The following is a 24900-nucleotide window of genomic DNA, read 5'->3' on the forward strand; positions in this document are numbered from 1 at the left end:
CGAGAGAAGCGGTATCCGCGTATCTCGTAAGATAGTCAACGCAGACGATAAACCAGCGGCAGCCCTCTACAATCTGGAAAATGACCGTGCAGGTCAATTTCAATCTTTTCGAAAGGTGAGGTAGGTGGCTTGACGGGTTGTAAAGGTCTGGCCAGCGTGGTGGTGCATGCCTTAAGTCGTTGGCATTGTTCACATGTCGTAACGTATTGCTTGGTGGTCCTATATATTTGTGGCCAATAAAAACGCTGGCGAATTCGGTGCGGGGTACGACAGAAGCCTAGATGTCCAGAGGTAATATAGTATAGGTAATATAGTAAACTGCGTTGACTCTGCTCTTCCTTCTGCCTCTGGCATAAGAGGCTGTAATGACCGGTCGTTGCGTTGTTCTCGCCTAAAGGTCGCCATTCTAGGAAACGTCGACGCGATTGAGGCTAAACACCCGTGGAAGCCGTCTTCATCTTCAAAGGAAGTCGGCAATGGGTGCCGTGACAAGCAAAGCCCAGCGCGCAAGACAACCAGATGGATCGCTAAGTCCAATGGGCCAGCATAGCGAATGGTGGTCAGTAACTATGGTGAAGTAGCGTCCATATTGGTATGGTCGGAACTTGTGCACAGCGAACACAACTGCGAAGCACTCCAATTTGGTAACTGTGTATTTACGTTCACATTTTGTCAACATGCGGCTAGCATATGCAACGACGTGTTCAGCCCCACTATGCAGCTGCACAAGCACCGTCCCAAGTCCGACGTCACTGGCGTCAGTGTGAGCCGCCGTCACAGCAGAAGGGCTGAAGTGGCGCAGCAGTGGTGCTGAAGTTAGAGAAGACTTGAGCAGATGGAAAGAGGATTGGCACTCTGGGGTCCACATAAATTGCGAATCCTTGTGCAGTAGAGAAGTAAAGGGGTGGGCAAGTTGCGTGGCACCAGCAATGAATCAACGAAAATAAGGAGAGGCCAAGGAAGCTCGGAAGATTTTTGAGGGTATGTGGAGTTTCGACGTCGCGTACTGCAGCAATCTTCTGGGGCTGCGGCCTGATACCGTCCTCGTTGACGAGGAACCTAAGAGCTAAAGTTTGTCGCTCTCCAAAAAGGCACTTTTTCGAATTCAAAATGAGGCACGCTTTGCCAATGCATTCAAGAACTTTCTGGAGCCTCTCATTGTGCTCTTAGAAGGTCTTTCCAAAAATGATAACATCATCAAGGTAACACATGCATATTTCCCATTTGAGGCCATGAAGCATAGTGTCCATAAATCGCTCGAACGTCACGGGAGCATTGCATATCCTAAGGGCATTACATAAATTCGTATAAACCATCTGATGTTACAAAAGCAGTCTTCTCACGGTCGGGTGGATGTAGAGGAAATTGCCAATAGCCAGATCGCAAATAAGCAGACGAGAAATATGACGCCGAATGCCGCAAGTCGACAGCGTCATCAATGTGAGGTGACTGGTATAAGTCTTCCTTTGTTACCGCATTCAAACGACGGTAGTCTACACAAAATCACCAAGAATTATCTTTTTTTTCGCACCAAGATCACAGGTGCGGCCCACGGACTGGAAGATTCTCGGATGATTCATTTGTGCAGAGTCTCGTTCACCTGTTCTTGAATTAGCTTGCGCTCTGCCGGGGAGACTCTGCAAGGTTTTTAGAGAATTGGCGGTGCGTTTCCTGTGTTAATTTTGTGATGTAGCCGAGAAGCTGGGAAATGGCTACCCGATCCGTTTAAGGCAAAGTCCAACACTTGGGCATGAGTTGTCAAAATGTCTTGCAGAATACGACGTTCACTAGATGGGAGCGATTTGTTGACCATGCCCTCAAATTCAGCAAAATATTCAGACTTGTCTTTCGGGGCTCCTCGGCAATCGGAAATAATTCCAACGGTATGAGTCAGATAATTCTAAATCTCGCGAATGTCAAACCAGAAGGAAGACGAACACGCTCTTCATACACGTTCACAGCACAGAGGCATGCGGGACCATCCTCCGTCTCCACGAAGGAGCGTGGCACCAGAATATTCTTTTTTTCGCTCCGGTCGGGACAACTGGCTCGACGACTATTGAATGTTTACCCATAAAGGATTCAGATGACTTCACGAAGAGAAACGTCGCCGTCATCGTGGGCAGCAGCACATCTTCCTTCAAGGCGAGAACTCCTTGATGAATCTGAGACATGTTATCTACTAATGTGGGGATAATGTTCGGCTGCAAACAAATTTCACCGGCACTAAAGTCTAAAGTCGCACCACACTCGCGCAAAAAGTCAACACCGAAGATGACGTCATGCGTGGCACGTCTCAATGCAACGCATTCTGTCATATAGCACTCGTCACCAATTACAACTGAAACTGAGCACACGCCGACCGGAACTAAACTTTCACTTCAAACTCCACAAACGCAGTGTTTTTGTCCCACACAAACATAATTTTCTGTCGAAGGCGGTTCTTACATGAAAGGCACATAACTGATACCGCGGGACGAGTGTCAACTAAAGCATCCGTTTTAACGTTATCTACACAACTGTCACTTTCTTCTTTAGCATGACGCTAGGTAGAGGTATGCGGGAAACTGACCGTCCGGAGACCTTACGTCCATCGGTCGCGCCACCTAGGTTTATAGCGGAGGAGAAACAAAGCGGCGATGTGGGGATGGCGAACGGGGTTATCGATGCGGTGGGGGAGTGATGCAGCGATCAGACACAGGGGAGTCATTCCGTGCGTGGCGTTGAGGGGAAGAGGGCCGATAGAAGGTAGCGGGTGGCTCCGGCTCCCACTTGGCACCATTCGTGAAGCGCGGTGCTCGTTGGACAGGGAGTTCGGTAATTTGACGACGCGGGCAAAAGCAGAAGATATGTCCGCTGCCCCACAGCCGTATCACACGGGTGGCTGGCGGCTCTGGTAGTTCATTTCATGATCCCTTGGAGGCCGAGTTGGGGCGACAGAAGCGCGACGAGGAGCACCATGAAGCACTTCATCCGGATGGGCTGAACGCTGCTGGAAATACGGGTGCGATGTTGGTTGCAGGGTCCGTTTCATGCCTATATTGAAGATGGTTCGCTGCGATTTTGCGCAGCCCATGGCGTACGTTGTTCGCATGATGATACGGACCTCGATGTCGGGTGGTAAGGTACATCGAAATTTATACGTTGCCGCTGAATATTCAGCTCCTCGCGTATAATCCTCCTGACCATAGAAGCGATGTCTTCAGCCTCCTGAATGTCGATACTGGCAACAGTTGTCATATTTGAAAGACGGCCAAATTTGGGCGCTATCCGACGTGCTTTAACGCCTGAAATGCCCGGCACTGCTTGATGACATCTGCTACTGTGGCAAGGGTGTCCCGCAAAATAAGGAAGTAGTACACATCCTCAGCAATCCCCTTGTGAAGGTGCCCTACCTTGTCTTCTTCTGACATCTGCCGGTTTACAATGCGACAAAGTTTGAATATTTCTTCGATATAACGTGTGCATGTCTCACCGGGCAGCTGGGCTCTCTGGGAAAGCTGATGCTCAGCGCGTTCCTTCTTCGCAAGGGTATCCCCAAAGGACTTCGTAATTTCATCGATGAATCGGTCCTAGGTCGTCAGGATTTCTTCGTGGTTATGAAACCAAGTCAGAGACGTGCCAGCGAGGAAGAAAATAACATTGTACAGATGTGCGATTGAGTTCCAGCGGTTGTACTTGTTGCATTTTTCGCAATGTCAGAGCCATTCCTCAACGTCATCTTCGGGCTCACCGTGGAATGTACGCGGCTCTCGCTGGTGGGGAAAGGCCGTCGTCTCGTCAGGTCACTGTTCATGACAATGCGTCGTGCGGGTGGTAGCCATTGAAAGGTACTTTTGAGAAGATAAAGGTGGCGGACCTGCTACACGGCAGGTTCGACGAGGTACTGGCGGATCCAGAACGTTTTTACCCAGCGCCTAGCACCAAATGTAACGGATGGAATGGTTTTAATACAGTTGAACTTCGTGTGAAGGACGGACGCACACGGCTTAGAAAACCTTTATATTGTTGTTGTTGTTGTTCTCCTCTAATGTGATGGCACATACCCACACAGGGGGATCGGCCAAGAATTGGGGTGCAGAGATATTAGATTTTGAGATGTATAACTACATCGAAAAAAAAAATGCTAGGGAATAGAAAAGGAAATGTAAATATGATAAACCAAAATATATAAGAGTAAATACTAACGCACGCAGTAAGAGAATAGTAAGATTTATATGTACACATTAAAACTTCAGAGCATATTACCCAGGTAGACGTTTTGTTTTTAATAAGAAGTTTTGAATGGCGTTGAAAACATACCTGTGGCTGTACCCAAGCATGGTGGCACCGAACGATAATAAAATTTGGCTGCTCAAATTAAGACCCAGCTGTTGTAACGGCTTCTCTAAGTACCACTTTCTCACCATGGTAAAACGGCGGCAAAATATCAAGAAATGGTGTATTGTTTCCGGTTCCCTGCAGAATGCGCAGACAGGAGAAAGCGCCAAACCAGACCTGTGCATATAGAAATTTAGGGGCGGAATACGACAGCGTAGTCTTGTTAGAGAGACCTCAGTCTGCCTTGATTGACATGATTTCCTATTCCAGGAATACTTGATGTGCAGGTAGTCATCCGAGGATAAAATAGTTCTAGACTGCGTGCTTAATAAGGCACGCCGCCGAAATCGTGCTGCTGTTATGTACGCTGTTGCCGGGAGGATGGGCAATACAGGGCCGTTCAGAGAATCTTTGGCTATTCTGTCTGCAATCTCATTGGCGGTCACATTGCTGTGTCCTGGTACCCACACTATATGCATGAGCCTCAAATGTGAGGGGAGCAATGAAAGAAAGGTGTTTAAAATTTGCCAGTCCATATTCGAAGAAAGCGACAAGCACAAAGAATAAGAGTGTGTAATTACAGCCACTGTTGAGTATGTTGGGTCTAGTTTGCGCAGAGCAAGCACCACCGCCAGCAACTCCGCCTGGAAAATTGGAGTAAAATCCGGAAGACGGACTGAAAAAGCCCAGTCTAAAAGCGGACAGTATATTCCAACGCCGGCTTTTTCATTAAATTGAGAAGCATTCGTTGCTATCGTTATGCTAACGGAAAGACTTTGTAAATGATCTTCTAATAATCCATTTAAAATGTGAGGTGCTAAGTTTTTCGCATTATTTGGGAAAATGTCATCATAGATAATTTGAACCGACGATGCACTTACTTTTGTTGGAAGGATGTTAGAAAGGACAACGTGCAAAGGTTGTAACAGATTTTGCACTAGAATTACCTGCGGGATATGAAACCGAGGCCATACGACTCTAAAAAAGGAGTCTGGCTCGCAACAAAAAATTGATATGGAGCGGTGGAATTGTGATTCATATATTTTCAGATACGTCTGGACAGTCAAGAATTGTAATCTAGTTAATAACGGAGGTATTCGGGCTTCAAGGTATAATACATTATTAGCCACGAATTTGGGGAGCCCAAGGCATAATCTAAGCGCTTCCCGCTCTAAAAGAACAAGCGGACGAAATTTGTAAGCAGGTGAACCAGAAAATAATACAGATCCAAATTCTATAATTGGGCGGACATACATAACATAAATCATTAAAAGTGCGTCTCGCCGCATCCCAGACCTTGGACTGCTTAACCTGCGCAACATACCCACAGCACGTGCCCCCTTCGCTGCAACATGTTCAATGTGATCCCTCCATGCCAGATGGTCATCGTAAATCACCCCTAGATATTTCAAAGACTTAACTTGAGGAATCATTTAGTAGATTAGTAAGAAAGAAACCCATCAACGAATTAGCGGTGAGGGGGAGGGCAGAAGAGTTCAGAATCTCGCTACAGAATAGGTTTTCAGCTCTAACTGAGGATGGCGACATTACCCTAGAGGCAATGAACAATAATTTCAGAGATATCATTACTGAGTGCGCAGTAGAAGTAGGCGGTAGGATAGTTAAAGAGGATACCAGTAAGCTGTCTAAGGAGACGAAAGATTTGATTAAGAAACGGCAGAGTATGAAAGCTTCCAATCCAACAGACCAGATCGAATTGGCCGAGATATCAAAGCTAATCAATAAGCGCAAGGTGGCCGATATAAGGAAGTATAACATGGAGAAAATTGAGCATGCTGTAAAGAACGGGGGAAGCCTTAAAGCGGTAAAGAAGAAATTGGGCATAGGCAAAAACCAGATGTATGCGATAAGGGACAAGGCGGGCAACGTCATCACTAATATGGACAAGATAGTCAAAGTAGCCGAGGAGTTCTATACAGATCTCTACAGTAGCCAAAGTAGTCAGGACCGTAGTGAGATTGGCGGTAGGGAAAAACAGTCAGACGTTCCACCAGTGACGAAGGACGAGGTCAAGAAAGCACTAGAAACTATGAAAAGGGGGAAATCAGCTGGAGAGGATCAGATAACTACAGATTTGCTGAAGGACGGGGGGGATATCGTGCTAGAAAAACTGGCCACCCTGTATACGCAGTGCCTGGTGTCATCGACGGTACCGGAAGCATGGAAGAATGCAAACATTATCCTCATTCACAAGAAAGGGGACTCTAAGGACCTTAAAAATTACAGACCAATCAGCTTACTGTCTGTTACGTATAAGGTATTTACTAAGGTAATCGCCAATAGAATCAGGACAACCTTAGACTGCAATCAAGCAAAGGATCAAGCAGGGTTTCGGAAACGGTACTCTACTATCGATCATATCCATACCATCAATCAGGTGATAGAAAAATGCTCGGAATATAACCAGCCCTTATACATAGCATTCATTGATTACGAAAAAGCATTTGACTCAGTTGAAACCTCGGCGGTGATGCAGGCATTGCGAAATCAGGGGGTAGACGAGCCGTACGTGAAAGTGCTGGAAGATATATATAGTGGCTGCACAGCAACCATAGTTCTACATAAAGAAAGCAATAAAATTCCCATAAAGAAAGGTGTTAGGCAAGGAGACACAATCTCCCCAGTACTATTCACAGCTTGTTTAGAGGAAGTATTTAGAGACTTGGAATGGGAGCAGTTAGGGATAAGGGTAGATGGAGAATACCTCAGTAATCTGCGATTTGCTGATGACATTGCCTTGCTAAGCAACTCGGGGGATGAACTGCAAATAATGATTGATGACCTAGACAGAAAAAGTAGAATGGTAGGCTTGAAAATCAATATGCAGAAGACTAAGGTAATGTTCAACAGCCTCGGGAAGGAACAGCAGTTTACATTAGGTAGCGAAATACTGGAAATAGTAGGCGAATATGTCTACTTAGGACAGGTAGTAACCGCAGATCCAGACCATGAAAAGGAAATATCAAGAAGAATAAGATTGGGATGGAGCGCATTTGGCAAGCACTCGCAGATTATGACTAGCAGCTTACCGGTATCGCTCAAGAGGAAAGTGTACAACAGTTGCATCTTGCCTGTACTCACCTATGGGGCTGAAACGTGGAGGCTAACCAAGAGAGTTCTACTTAAGTTGAGGACAACCCAGAGGGCTATGGAACGAAAAATGGTAGGGGTAACATTAAGAGATAGAAAGCGTGCAGAGTGGGTCAGAGAAATAACTCAAGTTAATGACATTCTAGTGGAAATTAAGAAGAAGAAATGGACATGGGCAGGACATGTAGTGCGAAGAGAGGATAACCGATGGTCGCTGAGGGTAACAAACTGGATTCCAAGGGAAGGAAAGCGTAGCAGGGGGAGGCAGAAAGTTAGGTGGGCGGATGAGATTAAGAAGTTCGCAGGGGTCAAGTGGATGCAGCTAGCACAGAACCGGGTTAAGTGGAGAAATATGGGAGAGGCCTTCGCCCTGCAGTGGGTATAATCAGGCTGATGATGATGATGATGATGATGATGAATTTGGAAAACAAGGAACGCGCACTTTTTAACATTTAATTTAGATCTTAAGTCATATAACCAATTTTGAAGGGAGCTTAGGTACGATTGCAGGCGCCTGTTGAGGGATTGAATGTCAGGTGCAGCCGTAAAGAATGCGATGTCATCCGTATAGACATACGTGCGGATCTCCTGATGAGTGGGAATTGAACTCATTAAAATTTTAAAGAGCACGGGCGAGAGAACTGCCCCTTGAGGGGCACCTCTGGTTTGTTGATATTTGCTAGAATGTACTTCATTCAATGAACAGTAAAATTGTCTGTTTTGTAGGTATGTAGATATACAATCAATTAAGTATTGTGGAAAACATAGCGATTCTAATCTGTGCAATAAAATTCGGGACTCTATCATAAGCCTTCTCTATATCTAGAGTCACCAATGCAGCATGCATTTTTTTGCGCCGCGCAAAAAGAATTCGACTCTCAAGGTCGGTATGTGCATTCCATATTGAAAATTTTGCTCGAAATCCGATTTGACAGGGACTAAGAATATGTTTTTGTTCGACAAACTTGGTAACATGTTTGAGTACGACCCTTTCAATTAATTTTACCAAGTTTGATGTTAAAGATATTGGTCTGATATTTTCCAAAGTATAGCCACCACCATTGCGTTTCCGTAAAGGAATCACTTTGGCTAGTTTCCAGTCACCAGGTATTCAAGAATGAATAATTGAGTAATTTACCAATTCTAACAAGGAATTTGGAGACACTTCAAAGAGGATTTTTAACATTTTTGACGTTACTCCGTCAGGGCCAGGCGCAGCAGTTGGCAACGTCATTATAATCGAAGAAAGCTGAGAAAAAGTAATTTTAGGAACATCCTTAACCGCATATACTGGGCCTACTAACGTAGGGTATTTGGGAAGTGTTGACAAAAAACGCTTTTCTAAACCTTTAGCGATGTTTTCTACTGTTCTAAGAGCTTCTTTAGGAGTCGAAACACATGAGGGTAAATTTTCTGAGACAGGAATCTTTTCCCGGGATTTTAAAAACCTGAAAAGTGCACGTCGGTTATTAGATTGTGAAAGGTAATTGAAATACTCATTATCATAATTATCTTTCGCTTGTGCGACTGTGCGTTTATATGCAGCTGCAAAAAATTTATAATCATGCCAATTTTTGGGGCACTGGTTGTGAAGGAGCTTCTTCCATGCAGCCTTTCTTCTTCTATAATCGCGCGAACAATCTGCATTCCACCATTTTGGTGATGCATTGCCTTTAGATGCACGTACTAAGAATTCACACTTCTTACGACAGGATGCAATAGCCTGGTATAATGTTTGCGATTTTAACTCTTCCGTAGACTCAACCACTGACTCAAGAGACGAAATCAAAAATGAGTGAAACTGGTTATAATTTACGTATGATCTCAACTGAGATGTCGGCAGAGTTAAGCGGCAGTTAACCTCAAAAACAATAGGTATATAGTCGCTAGAGGTGCCACCATCAATTGTCGACCAATTTAGTATAGAAACACTAGTGCTGGAAAAAGTTAAATCTATCACAGATTGACTGTGAGCACGTACAAAAGTTGGTAAGCCAGAATTCATGCAGTGAAGGTTATTGTCTGAAAGCCAATCCCACAGACGCTTGCCGCAGGGATCCGTCTTGTAACCCCACGATACATGGTGCGAATTAAAATCTCCAGCCAAAATAACCGAATTTTGACAATTAACTAGTAGGTGGTCTAGAGATCTGGTGTCCTGAATACCATGAGGGAAATAAACATTCGCTAATGTAAACGGACTGAACCCTGGAATTTCAAAATCTAGGGCCAATAATTCTGAATCTAAACTAGAATATTGAAACGAAATCTTATCCTATGACAAAATTTTGAAGAAACTAGAATTAGTAACCCACCAGCTCTTGACTGGCGATCTTGTCGGAATGATCCATAATTTTGTAAGTGAAAGTGTTTTTCAGTTGTAAGCCAAGTTTCTTGTAAAACGATTATTACTGGATTATGTTTTAAAGAAAGATAAACTAAATCTGTAGTAGCTGAAAGAAGAGATCTACAGTTCCACTGAAGAACTTTTAACTTTCCTATGGTTATGTAATCCGGGCAGCAGCAACAGCCTGCCCCAAAATGTTTTCCTTTGGTTTAGATCCTAGCTGTTGCTTTTTTGATTTTGCTTGTGGGCGAGGTGATGACGGGTTTGACAACGGGGATCCACTGCGTTTTAGAATTCGCGTATCTGTCTCTTCCATATCTGCATCGTGAGCCTCGTCTGACTTGTTGGGATTAAGCATAGGTAATGCGGAAAGAGACTCATTTTGCGAACAAGACATTGCAGCTAATGAGTGCTGCACTGATAGTGAATGTCCAGGTGCCGTAGGAGAAACCATAGCAGTTTGCACAGTCTGAGAATTATGAGCTGCTAGAAAATTGGATATGCATTCTGTGACTATTGTCAAAATCCTATCCACCATTTTGGTCATGGTTGCTTCCATAGCAGTTATTATGGTTTTAGACATCGTGGAATCTAATGTAGCTCCTGAACGGGCCGACACACCTGCATACCCATGAGCTCTGTCTTTAATTTCCTGAATTGCCTCACGCCTCGAGCAACGTTTGCGGTCAATAATCTCCAGAATTTTCATTTCATGCGCTCTAGAGGGACATTCCAAAGAATTCGCTGAGTGAAGTCCGCCGCAAAGACAACATTTGACAATTTGATCAGAGCATAAGTGCGTTTTATGTGCTTCACCGCATTTGCAACACCGCAAAGTGGATTTGCAACCGCCTGCAGTATGGCCATAACGCCAACAGTTGTTGCACTGCAGAGGCTTTGATGGTAGGTTATCTACTCTGAATATTAAAGGCCACGTTTTAATCTCCGATGGACAGACTGTGCCTGCAAATGTAGCAATAACCGATTCTGTCGGCACACGAACATTATTTACCTCCCGGCTACAGCCATAGACCGCAACAACGCCTGCCGCGGAAAGAAGGTCAAGGGTTTCTTGTGGACTTAATGAGGAACCTACACCTCGGACTAGACCTCTTGTGCAAGCCAGGTGTGAAGGGATAAAACTGCTTACCTGATGAGAGGCGAAAGAGGAGCATTTTAGCAGGTCCTTTATGCATGATAGTTCTGGCGAACAGCAAAGAATCCCGCCGCGACCAAATTGGCGCACCTCGGCTATTCCTTCGTAGAAGGAAGTGATTTCCTGAAGGGCAGCTCGAACAGCTCCTGGGTTGTTCATTTTAATGGTGCCCCCATCCTTAGGTACGAGTGCCACAGGGATGTTTGCGGACACCGGAGCTCTGAAAAGCTTCCAAGGGCAGATCATCGGTCAGGAGGGAAGCCGACCAAGGGGAGCGCCCTTGGCCGGGGGACTGCGTCGACATTACCTTAAATTGACAATGTCACCGCGTGCGCTAGTCAACAGAGAACAAAAGAAGCACAGGGGAAAGACAAAACCGGGACCAGCAACCCAATACTTAGCCGATCGTCAAGGATCTTCCTCTTGCAGGTGGCGAGGTACGCTTCTATGTCTAGAATATGTCTGCGCGCGCCTCGCTTCCTCCGCTTCTTCTTCTGCTTCTGCTGCTTGTGAATGCACCGCTGCGCGGCGTAACAATATAGCGAGATCAAGATCAAACGATGGCAAAGTTATTTTAGGATTGGAACTGAAGAAGGCATTTGACTGTGTAAAACACGATGCTATTCTGCAGGTCCCCACGCATGTAAATGTAAGGGAAAGAATATATGAATATACAAGATACATAAAAACTTTCTAACGGACAGAAAAGTAAAAATAAGATACCAGGGGATAGAATCCCAGATATTCGAACTCGAGAGCAGGGGCACACCCTAAGGAACGGCGCTATCGCCCATTCCTTTAAACATACGTGTACGACCATAAAAGCTAAGGTAAATAGAAGACATCAAAGTCAGCCTATATCTGATGGCATGACCATTTAGAGAAACTAAGGTAGCGATGCTGAAACGAGCACAAATTGCAAGACACGGTAAACAACACTGTACAATGTGTATAATAGAGGGGCTTGAAATGTTATTCCGAAAAATCGGAGTTGTTTGTATACAATCCGAAACACCTACGGCAAAAAGAAGTGCTCGTAAATACAGAAGCGCAGGGCCAAGCTGCCACGAACATCAATCAAATGGGGGTGCTAGGAATGGTCCTACAAAAAATTAATACAACGCAGAAACGTTAAAGACACTGGATAGACAGGTCATACAAACGACACACCTTATAAGGAGAATAAGGAATACAGATGAGTTCTTAAAGGTCCACGGTAACGGCCCCCGAGAAGCCACTGATAAACGTGTTCAATGTGTAGAACACATCCTTTTGAGCATTAACGCAAAGTATAGCTCCTTGAAACAAAGTCAGTTATTTATTATTAATTTTTAAAAACAGCGTTTTTTGAAATTCGCGGGCAGGGAGAATGCCGCTGGGCGGTGTAGCATGGAACTATTTCCTTAAACCGTGACGTCACGGGTGAGCTGACTGGCAAGGCTTGCTAGAAGCTGCCATTAGCTGCGGCCACTGCAGCCATGACATCATGGACACACTTCCGGTAGCTGCGAAAGTCGTCTGCTCGTGCGCTGCTCGAACTCTGTGCGGGCTGTTACACAGCTCGCCGCCCTTATCGGTTAATTGGCCATTGCCCATTAAGTACAACAACTGAAGCGACGCAGGGATCGGCAGAACGAAGCTGCATTTACAAATATCTTATTTATATAACGTGGTTTCAGGAGTACCGGAGTGTCGTCCGACGAGGCGTCAACAGCACGGTCAAGCACCGCACGATGGCAGCACCTCCTCGACCGCCGTAAACACAGCCGCTGTGGCCCCTCCTCCCGCATACCGTTCGCGAACGACACGACGGATCGTTAGCATCAATGTCCGAAATAAAGCGTGCCAAAATTTGTTGCCGTTTGGAATACTGAGCCGAATATTAAGTATGAAGCCTTCGTGAGGATCGCTGACCAGCAGCAAATTGCTGGTAAGAGCGATAGCCGTGATACAAGCTAGTTTCTGCTCAAGCCAGCTGACACTGGTGCATTTCGGCTGGTCCGATCTGCTCGTACTAGCTCTGCGATTAATGCGTCGGCAGAGTTGATCCTATAATTATTTTACTATGGCAGGATAGGAATCACTATAAGGCAGTTTCATAAGTAGACGATTTACGACAGTGTTGATCATGTTCCAAAGCGTCGACCGCCGCGGCTTCGAAGCGAAACAATTTAGGCCTAGCGACGACTAGCGACGGTCACGCACGGCGCTGTCGTTCGCCCCGCTAGGGCGTCCCACCACCGCGGTAATTGTGTAACGTACCTCAGCCTGCTCGCGGCATCCAGTGCTACAAGCGTTGCAAACTCGTGTACTTTCATAGCTAAGGCCGCGCATTTTTTGACGTTCTGCTCAGCAACAGGCCGTTCAAACGATACTGCAGGCAAGACAAGGCTTCAGTTCGCAGTCGCTACGCTGTCGGCCGTAATCGAAGACGTCGGGCGGCACCAGATTCTATACATCGATCTTTTAAACGTAATACAGTGGGCAAATGAATAACTTTTTGAAGCAGACCCGCTCGTACGTTTCGCGCACTCGGGCGCCGACGAGTACCTTCCGTCAACAGACGCCGTCTTAACCTCAGTTAAATGACTCAAACCCATGTCGTCAAGCTCGGTTTGCGATAACCGCGGTTAGTAGTGTAACCATCGTTTGGTCCGCCGTAGAACATAGGGTAAGCACGGGTTCGCGGTTACAGAAACCGTAGCGACGCGAACTGGCGAACTCCTCCGGCGTGTGCGAGCGAGGACGGGTTGACGTGAGTTACGCCAGAGTTACGCCAGCGAGCGAGCGCTCGGCAACCGGAAGTTTTTCGAAGTGACGTATGTCTGGGCGGAGCTTTGAACTTGCTTGTATTCTTTATTTTTTTATGGCTCCCTTCAGCGTACAAGTTGAAAGGAAAAATTGGAAGGGTCATTTTAAATCGCCGATATCTCTGGTGTTGCAGAAGCGAGATCGAAACTTTTCGCGGAAGATTGGTGGGTGGTTCAATAACTATCAGTGTTATGGCGTTGTTTACCCTTCTTGGTGACCCCTTTCAGTGGACCTTTAAGGAAAGTAACCCATTAAGGCTCATACAAGCTTTCGTAATAGGCTGGGTCGGGTATGCCATGCCATACTTACACCTGAAAAACACCAAAAAAATAGGATCGATAGCATGATCACAAAATGCATTAAAAAAGCAGTACACCTCCCGGCAAGTACCTCCACAGACAGGCTAATGACGCTGGGAATACACACTTTAGATGAAATAATTAAGGCAACACTAGCTACACAACAAAGAAAGCTAGAGAAAACTAGGCGCGGCAGGAAGATATTGTGGGAAATATGGATGCAACCTAAGGAATATGGGAAAAGACAGAGAAAATGACAGAGGACGACCAGAAGCGGATCTATATCCCCCAGTGCCGAAGAATACGCAGCCTGAACATAATAAGCAACCACGAGACAAATAGGCAGAAGCACAGCGACGTAGATTCTAGGCAGAAGATGAAGGTAGAATTGCATATGTAGACACTGCACACTGCGGCAAAGGAAAAATGAATGCAGTTTTAGTCATTGGCAAGCGAGAAATGGTTAAAGCAATCTCTATGAAAACAAGATCGATACAGGCAGCGCAAGAGGCTGCAATAGCACTGGCTCTTGCTCAGACCGAGGCAAAATGCATAGTCAGTGACAGAAAAAGCGCAATCAGAAGCTACACCGGATGAGTCATAGCGACGATCGCAGGTAGAATCCTCGATCTTGAAGGCCACTGCCTTCGCCCCGGAAAGATGGAGGGTCCGCGAGGCGCAATACGTACGACGGACAACCGCAGACCAAATTGGGTGAACCGCTTTTACTTTTGGCAAACACAAGGAGAATAATAAAGTCGCTGCTTTTGCGATAAACAAAAACAAGGAAAACAGCGGAAGTGTGAAGTTAACAATCTTCACGAAACAGAAAAGTTGAAAGGAACAACAGCCCAATCAGGCACTCACGCCGAACGTCCAGAATCAGCGGCCAAACACGGCAACAACGAAAAAACGCTCCGTTCACATACGCCTCCCCAAACGCTATCCACGCCGGAAGAAGCAAAAAAAGCCCTGCCCCCTTATCGCGCTGCCTTCTTATCGGGAAACCACTATCCCGGCGCGCGTTTTAAGTTATTGCGTTGTTGCGGCCTAGGACGAAAAAAATGAGCACTCGGAGAGGATTAAGAGTTCAAGTCCAGCAAATCTTCCCGGTCTGCGGCCGGTGGTGCACAGCGGTCTTGACGGAGAGCGGCGACAGCAAAGTCCACCAGCATGCGACGCGGGGCGTCGTTGTGTGTACCAGTCTCCAGTGTCCGTTGAAGAATATCGTGAAGCCTCTGCTGCTCCTGGTGTCCGGTGCTGGCGACGTGTGCCGCCTGCGACTCTACACAAGTGTCGCAAAGCCAGCACCAGCCGACGTTATCCCCTTCCGCAAAAGGGCGTAGAGGATCGTCGCGGCGCCGGTCGTCGCGGCACTACCCGGCGCTCCTGACGGTGCCAGAGATCTGCCGGAAAATACCTGGCCTCCGTGCCACCTCTGATGTGGCACCATGTTGCCACGTCCCGCCTTTGACTTGTCTCCTCCAGCACCGCCGCTTGTCCCTGTCGATGTGCTCGGTGGATCAGAGGAGGGGCAGGTCGTAAGGATACCGGGTGGTTTCGCTACGCCGACGGCGGTTGCGGTGGTCCCATCCGAAGTGGCTGCACCATTTTGGGTTTAACCGCTCCATTCTGCGCAAGGTGAGAACGCAGCACGACAAGTGCCTGAATGCCACGATTTTAAGATTACGTTTATGGTATCCGCCAGCACGAAATACGTTTTGAACTCTTGTAATGCCAGAAGTAGGCTATGTGGTTGATGTGCGCTCGTTGTACGCTCTGAGGTCAGACACGTTTATGGGCCCGGTTACACGACCACCATGTTTCTTACGAAGAAGATAAGCCAAAGGAGAAATGATCTTTGCTACTACGTAAGGATCATCCCATCGTGGCGCGAGGGAGGCTGCAAACTCCTTTGCTGCGTCGCTGAGGGGTTGCGTGCAGCGAAGTACTTCCTCACCGACCGGGAGCTACAATGTTTGTCTTGCCTAGTTGTATTGGTTGCAATGTTCCAGGTGGGCGAGGCGAGGTTCAAGTCCTCTCTGGCCTCCCTCAGAGTTCCGGCAAGGCGGCTGGATAGATCCCGGGTGAATCTGGAATAAGTGGGTGGCTTTGGTTCAAAGTCCAAGTTCAATAGGAAATCGAAGCTCACGACCAAGAAGTATAGCGCCGGCGTAAAACCAGTCGACCGGTTTACTGTGGTTCCTGTAGCAAAGGCCATTTCCTTCACACGGAAATCACAGTCTTTGTGACGGTCTCTGAAATCAACGAGCGTGGTTTTCAGTTTCGGTTAACCCGTTCTGTAATGTTAGCTCGAGGGTGGTACCCGAGAGCTTTGCAGGGGTCAACAAATACCGTGCATGTGAAATACGTGGCATTGTCAGTGAAAAGCTGCACCGGGAAGCCGAACCTAGCGAATGCGTCTAGGAGCTTATCCCAGATTATCTTGAGTCCAGTTTACGCAGCGGGTTTAATTCTACCCATTTAGAGAAATGGTCAGTGACCGCTAGGAAGTAGCGGTTTCCTTTCCCTGATCTAGGATAAGGACCCATTACGTCACAGGCCACAATTTACCACGGGTAACGGCTCTCCACGGGTTGCAAGAAGCCCGGTGGTTTCCCTCCCCGTGGCTTCGCTGTCTGGCATGTAAGACAAGTACGGACGTATGTCACGACATCCTTTCTCATGCGAGGCAAAGTTGCGACGCGACCCAACTTTTCATACGTTTTCTTGCCATCGCTATGGCCCGCAAGGCGTGTGTCGTGAAAACACTCTAAAAAGAGCTTGCGGAGGCTCTTCGGTATGACAGCACGAAATGGGAACTCATCACTGTCCGTGTCTGCAGCTGGTATATGCAGTAGGAGAAGTCCATCCTTGGCTTCCAAGTAGCAGTCGTAGCTGCCGGTAGGCGCTGTGCTTCCTGCAGGGTTGGTGCTGTCCAGACCATTCCGTATCCGAATGCACTGAAGATCGCTTCACTGAGCTTCGAGCAGCTATTGACGGGAAACCAGCGTGCCCCATGCATCTGCCGCTTCTGACATAACTAGGACTTGTGGTGCTTGTTCGGCACCTGCAGGTAACGGAGCTCGGGAGAGGGCGTCAGCTGCCTTGTTGAAGGTGCTTTTCTTGTATTCCACCCTGTAATTATACTTTTGAAGAGCGAGCGCCCTGCGGGCTAGACGGCCGGCTTGGTTTTGCAGCTTCGACAACCAAGATAATGTGTGATGGTCGGTCTGAATCGTAAACTCAGCCCCATCCAAATACATGTCGAACTTTTTTACTGCAAATACAATCGCCATCACTCTTTCTCTGTTACAGTGTAGTTTCGCTCTGGTGATCAGAGTGTGTGACTTGCAACCGATTCCATACTCACTTGCATCAGTCTGCACTGTAAAGGGCCGGTTGAGGTCCGGGAGGCGCAGACGAGCAGTATGGGCGATAGCCGTTGAGAGCGCCCGAAACGATCCCTCCTCCGTGTCTGTCCAGGACGAATGGGCACCTTTCCGTAGAAGCTGATGAAGGGGTATTGCCATGTCCGCGCAGTTTGAGATGAAGTGGCGGTGGAAACCCACCATGCCCAAGAATCATTGTAGGCTCTTGAGGTTTGTTGGTTGTGGCAGCTGCAATATGGCGCGTACTAATCTATGTGCTAAGCTTCTTTCTGCTGATAGGTTTCGTATTAGGCGAGAAAAGCAATAATAATAATAACTGGCTCACATGAAGAAAAAAGCACAGTATCTTTCACACTTGTTTCTGTGGACACCTGACCGCGCAGTAAGGGAAGGTAGGAGGGAGGAAAAGTGGATAGAGAGAAATAGGAGCCGTAGTGGAGGGCGGCGGACTAATTTCGTTTGCCTGGGGATATTTACCGTGCACTGACATCTCACAGCACACGCACGCCTATTCGTATCGCATCCATCTAAACGCAGCCGCCACAGTCGTAATCGAAACCGGGAACTCCGCCTTAGTAGTCAGTTGCCTTACGACTGCAACACCGCGTTGGGGCAAAAAAAGGACGGCCATGCTTCAGGCAATTCCTGGCGGCCCATGCAGCCCAGGAGGAAAGGTTCGACTCAGGAATAAAAGTAAATTAAAGAAACGCTGGTGATATAGCTACGGGTAAACCTAGTGTGTAGTGATAGCTTAATGCCTCCCACTGCGGCACCTCTTTCTCTCTATTTTCCCTGCCACCAACATTTATCCTAAATAAATCATTTTTTTTCCTTTTCCTTAAGACTCGGTTAGGTGTCCGCAGAGAATTGGGATATTGTGGCACCTTTTCTTCCCTTTGAACTAAATTGAAATGCCTCTGATGCCTGCTGCACTGAGTCTGCTTCTATATGCTGTGTCCTGAGGCGTGCGAGGAAACGTCAAATGAATGGCGCCGCACGGACGCCTGGATCGAAAGCCGGCGTGGTTAACATCGCCTATTGACGTCATCACCAGTCGTAACCTCATCACCGGATGTGATGTCATTATGACGAAATTTCTGTTCATTAGACATGACCGGATGTGATGTCATGGTGACGTCACATCCAGTCATGGTGCCACAGCCGATGGCGTCACAATCTAGTAATGTCACAACTAGTCATTGCCATTACTCGTGACAATTCAGTCAGGAATTATGGCCAATTACCTCTAGTTAGTGATTAGTTGTTTACTGTCCAATCTAAACCAGTTCAATCTAATCTAGTCCAATCCAATCTTGTCCAATGCTGAGTACACGTTCTACAGAAATGCGCAGCTGACTAGCCTATCACCGCTACATCATCCTCACGCTAAAGAAGCAGAAAAAATTAAAGAGCACTGCAGAATCTGCATTGGAGGAATACGAAAGCATGGATGCTGCTGTTGGTTGCTTCTGGTTGCTTCTAGTTGCTTAATCCACTACTTGGTACATTAATTCACTTAATTCACTCAAATTTAGTCCTTGGTGCACTAAAAGTGCGCGCCAGTTCCTTCGTATGCCCTTTTCGGCTGTACTTCCGGTTGGGTGATGTCACATCCTCTACGTCACATTAGTTCACTTCAGGTTCTTCAAAAAAACAGGTGAAGCAGGAGATTGGTGCCACCACCAGATAAAAGTCTAAACAATAGGGAGGCAGTCGCATGGCGGCACCTGCAAGCTGGGAACTTTGTAAACCCGGCCTGGGCATACTATGTCAACTATGGACTACTATACTCTATACTATGGACGACAGAAAAAAACGATAATTGAAAGCACTGTAGGGAGAAAGGGACCCTGGACCATCTAATCTGGGAATGTGCTAGCTCCCCAGGGGATAAAACAAATATAAATTATAGCGAAGCCTATTAAGCCCTGCTCAAAGACATATGAAAAACACATCTTCCTCAGCAACAAGTCATCCGCCCGTCGGGAGAAGCTGCGTAGATCCAAGGCTCTTTGATTGCTTCTGATCGCGGAGGTCTGGGCTCCCGTCCCTTAGGCCTGAGTGCCGGGGGGCGGGGATTGGGAACCTCCCTATCTGGACGAAAAATACAGTTGTTATCACATCACATCTTGTTTACCCATTTTAGTCTTCGGTACTTTCAAATTGCGTGCCAATATTTTCCTATGCCCTTTTCTGGCTCTTCCTCACGTTGCGTAACGTCACGTCCACTACGGTCTCGTTTTAACCTAAAGTACCTCCGCTGCAAGAATAGCGGGGAGTTTCATATTCAGGTGGAGAGCAAACCGGTGCCAAAAGTAGATCAGATCAGGATTTTGGGGATGGTCATTCAATCCCACGGCTATAACGCCGAGGTCCTGACAAACTTCGAAAGTTATGCGATGCAAACCCTCGGGCTCTTGATGAGGGTCGCCACTAAAGGAAGAAGCCTCAAGGAGAGAAATTTACTAAAACTAATCCAGGCATACCTAATAAGCAGAATCCGTTACGCCACGCCCTACCTGGACATCAAGGCCGGCGAAAAAGAGAAGTTAGACTGCCTGATTCGAAGATGCGTTTAAGAAGGCGTTAGGACTGCCCATGGGTACATCGAGCGAATGACTGCTCGAACTCGGGGTGCATAACACGTGGGCAGAATTGGCTGAGGCAGTGCGAGTCTCCCAATTAGAGAGACTAAGCACGACCGAGACGGGCAGGGTAATCCTTGCAAAAGTAGGCCTCAACCCACATCATTCACACATCACATCATTGTCAATGGGGCTTGTACGCGGGGTGGTTTTATGAGCAAAAAGAGTTATGAAACGACGGAAACATAAACCGAAGCGCAGGAATCTCCCGAAACTAGTGCCTGACGTAATGAATGTATTACGACAAGGAGTTCTCCTCAAGGCCAGTTTCTACTACCGTCTAGTAAGAAAACTATACGCATGTTGTGCTCGTCGGATGTCTTAAGAAAAAGTATGAGCGCGTACAACTACAACGTATACATATCTTCAATTTAAACCCCAAATTATAATATCCATTACTGTCCCAAAGGTGACGGATGCATTAAGAAAAAGGAATGGGAGATTAACTTCGCAATGACCATCTGATGTATGAAGATTGTAATGTTATTGTCGGTTGGACGCATTGATTTGCGAGAGGTAGATCTCCGGCCGAATTTTAAAAATTTAAAGTCTCAAAAGTACAGTCGATGACGTCGCTTATGCAGGGAAGGGTGCGTGGACTTGTCTCAGACCGCATCTAGATAAAAACCAAAGAATTCAAATGCTTTGGAGTAACAATAAGCTCGAATCTCAGTTGGAGCCCTCATATCAAAAACATAGTTTCAGTGGCATCAAAACACTGGCTATTGAGACTGCGGCTAAAAATGTGTCTCCTAAAACAAAGCTGTAGCCTATACCTCGCTCGTACGTCCCCTCTCGGAGTATGCTGACGTGGTCTGAGATCCGCATGCTAAAATGGATGTCAAAAGTATTGAGGGAGTTCAGAAAGTCAGTTCGATTCATTTATTATGCATGGAAGACATGTACCAATATCTCATCGTCTGATATGCAGTACAACAGAACACGCCAAACTTGGCACAAATTGTAATTTGTCAGTGTTAAAACAATTTTTACAAGCTGTCTTTCTTTCCAAGTGCGATAGCCTAATAAAATAAGTTGATTTGAGATGTGGCATCATTATCACATGAGATGCGTTTTTATCAACTATAAGTTCGTGCCAATACGTTTATTGTGGTCTGTTTTATTTTTTAGCGTGTTTTTGGCTCTTCTGTTTTCGATTTGGATGTACGCATTTTTTGTCCTGTTTGTTTCTTCCAATTTAGCTCCGCAGTAACTTTTGCTATGTGCAAGTATGTGCGTTTCTTTCTCCTTTTTCTTTTTTGTTGCTGTTTTGTTGTAGTTATTGTTCTCATTCATAAACCATAACTTGTTAACGTATGTATTGTACCCACTCCTGCCTTGGCTAATCAAATGTAAATAAATAAGTATATAAATAAATAAAAAAAGGACGAAAGAATGTATGAGGAGAATTTTGAAGAGGCGGGGTATATAGGTTCTCGCACGCGAATTTAGCTGGCTTGCGACACTCGTTGTCGAACAACAATACCTCGCACTTAATATAAAAAATATTGCTGCCCTGTATTTTGTTAAGAAATCTACACTTATCTAGAGGAAGCGAATTTCGCCGTGTCTATTGTAAACTGGAAGAGTGTCTCGCCAAGTGGAGGCGTCAAGACGTGGAGCAACAGCTTTTACTCTGCATATCCTGGCTTAACCGAGCTAAGCCAATGATGAATATCTGCTCTTTCGACAAGCATTTTAAGCCACAAATGTTGCTATCTGTTTTTCAATCATTGCTCTAGCACTGCGGATAACTAAGTATTGCATGTTTCTTGGCACCGTTTGGAATAAAATAACTAACGGTCTCTCTTCCGCCACACGATTAAAAATAATTAACGTTGGTAAAAAAACACATAATCAATAAAGACGCATGCCTTTTACATGTACATTTTTTTAAGATTAAACATTTTTAACCTAAATTACGTATTTTTCGATGCAGGATTAGGCCTTGAGGATCTCACCACTGAATCTGGAGGTAAGCATGTTTTAATTCTTGGAATATTACTTTGGGCGGAGTTTGATGTAGAATGAGCTGCATTTTGGAGTCCACAACTATAATCCATTGCCTAGGACGTCTTCCCTGACCATGACGAGTATAACTATTTTATTGACTTTATCATGACTGCATATTGGTGCGAAGGCGTAAACAACCTTCAGTTTATAACGCTTATTAGACTTACCTGCGACGCCTGCCAGAGTCACATTAATGATATAGAATCCATCTATATTATAAGCAATGGAATTATTCACAAACAAACCTACTTCTAGTTCTCGCTTCGCTGGTAAACCTCGATAAACAGTACATGCCCGTCCTTCCCTACAGTATAGGCCCCATTCGGCCTGCTAACCTCCCTAAGCCCTATGGCATCCCATTTCAAACCCTCTAGTTTCTCTAACAGTCCTGCTAAACCACATTCACTACCTAGGGTTCTAGCGTTAAACTATAGTGCCTAGAATATATTGGCTAGTAGGCCGACCATGGCCTCCCGGGTGGCATCGCGAGCGCTGCCAACAGGGTGGGTACGAGCCGCGCTGCCTGCAGCCTAATGCGCTCTCACATCCTCGGCAAGAGGGCTGCTCGCGCTTTATTTCAGCTCTCATTAGGTCGCAACAGACGTCAGCTAAAGCCGCTGACTATAAGTTTCAGGGTGTGTTTTTAGTGTTTTACTGGAAGCGGCGCATGTATTTAACGCTTCTTGCTTGCGAAGGCTTCTGCGAAGTTTGCGCAACTGGGTCCCGGACATCGCGTGCTCTCAAAAGGAAACCTGAAGTTTCCCTTCTAACAATAATTAAAGCATAGGCATTTATTGGTATAAATATATTAGTAATTTTTCGAACAAACTGAAATGCTTCAGTTGTATTGACATGCATATATGGTTCTTTCTGTGAACTGTACCCTTGCTGGCAAGTAAACACGTAAGCGCAGTTTTATTGATATATTGTATATGTGAACAACACACGAAACAAAGTCGCACCACTCTCCTTTGATGTATATGTAATAATAAACACAGGCATATGTGGCAGATGTGCAAGAACATCAGAGCACAAACGAGGAACCTTTACTTAAAGCGGCTAAGGTACATCGCGGCTGTAATTGCACACCAGGTTTTGCCGAAGTCACCATCTTTTGACCGATAAGGCTGACAAATGTTTCTTCTTCTCAGATACACAATAGGCACGATACGGGGCTGGTTCATAACGGGGAAGCTCGTTGGTAATGCCGCTTATGGTGAACCTTGCGCCCAATATATAACTGCATCCATATGACATATGTGTAGCGCAAAGGGATGATCAAGGGACACAGATGAGTTACACAACGCAGATGCTGTGTGTAGCGTCTGATTGCGTGCATTTTCTTGTCCTTCTTCCTTTTGTGCTACACACTGTCATGGAGCACAGTCACCGGCTCGCCCAAGTTTCCATCCTTGTGAGTATAACTGCATGCTCTAAAAATGTTTCTCGCCAACAAAAGCAGTTGCCGTTTACCTTCCCTCCTTTCTATCGATATTTCGTTCCCATTCTGCAGAATGCGTACTTACGTAGCATCAGATAGCGCACGTATGCTCCTTGTTCTAGCGGTAGTCCCGTTTGCCAACAAAGGAAGTCTTCTCTGTACACCACCGCGTTCTCTGGCATTTTTTCTCTGCAGTTAACTGAGAGGCACTGGGGAAACATAAATCAGGAACTCGCTTCACCATTGGCGACCGTGAAGAAAAGGAAGGGATACAGTCGAGCACTAAACACGCGCACAAAACGCGAAAAAGAACCGATGCAGTCGTCGCCGAGCAGGTAGAAGTGCGGAACGACTCGCATGAGCAAAAACCTACACCGTAAAAAAGCCGCTGCATCTTCGTGAAAGTAAAAGACCCGCAGAAGCAGGTTTAACACTCACGCACAACACCAACAGATTGCCGTATTCTAAAGCGAGAAAACCGCGTCGTCTGAGCAGATGATGCCCTGCCGACAAGCAGCGCCCTCTTCCGCTAACAATTGGCTTTTATTGCAAATGGCGCCATCCTATCCCATAGGGAAGCGCGGGCGCTCGTTACACTAGCCAGTATATACAAGGCACTGAAGTTAAACGTTGCCAGAGTCAGTTTACAAATGGCGGCCTGCAGAGCCAGATATTCTTAGCACCCCCCGCTGCGTCACAAGCCTGCCCGCCGCCGTGGTCAGTTGCTCCGCAGCCGCCGGGAACTGAGGGGCGAGGGTTTTATAGGACTAATCATGGGAGGTGGCGATGGCGATGGCGATGGGGTCGCACCCTTTGGAACGGGCAATCACAGCATTACAGTGCGAACCTAATCTGGCACACACAAAAAAAAGAAAGACACAAAGCGTTTACGGGCAGTCCGCCCACTTCACTTTCGTCCGTCACTACCAGAATCACTCTACTCGCTCATGCCTCCCTTGCCGCTCCGGCTGCTGCGCCCACCAATATTCCAGGCGTGTCTTTTTAACCTCCACCGCTGCTGCCGTATCGGCGCCGACAGAGAAGTCCAGTGCCTCTGGCAGCGACGCGGCGCTCGGAACTGGAATAATGTCTTTACCTCGGAGGACCGCATGCTCCAAGGATTCGTGCTCCGCTCCGCAGATGGCTCATGCTGTCTGGCACTCAGTGAACTTCGCTCTCCACTGTCGCGTTCTCAGGGCACCGCAGCGAGCTTCAGCCAGCAGACCGCTTCTCAGAGAGTTCTCATACCACTACTCCGGGCGGATCTCCAACTTCTGCAAACTGTAGAAGGACAGGGATGATTTTACACCGATCGCAGCTATCCATTCCGCGGTTTCAGCTGCTGTCACTTCCTCGTTTATTTTC

General features: G+C 46.5%; 1 protein-coding gene across 25 annotated transcripts in view; it reads left to right on the top strand.

The window, feature by feature from the left end:
• LOC146195028 (uncharacterized) overlaps positions 1–24900 on the top strand; it is a 413834-nt gene that overhangs the window by 139346 nt on the left and 249588 nt on the right. For 21 of the 25 annotated variants that reach the window (XM_084597638.1, XM_084597631.1, XM_084597641.1 and 18 more), the window contains one exon: positions 22021–22056. The exons of the other annotated variants lie outside the window; for them this stretch is intronic. In XM_084597638.1, the coding sequence (XP_084453764.1) occupies positions 22021–22056 (36 nt within the window). The remainder of the gene's footprint in view (positions 1–22020; positions 22057–24900) is intronic. 25 annotated transcript variants of the gene reach the window in all.

Source organism: Amblyomma maculatum, chromosome 3, assembly GCF_055883805.1.
Source record: "Amblyomma maculatum isolate TAMU_Amacu chromosome 3, ASM5588380v1, whole genome shotgun sequence".
Classification (NCBI taxonomy): domain Eukaryota; kingdom Metazoa; phylum Arthropoda; class Arachnida; order Ixodida; family Ixodidae; genus Amblyomma; species Amblyomma maculatum.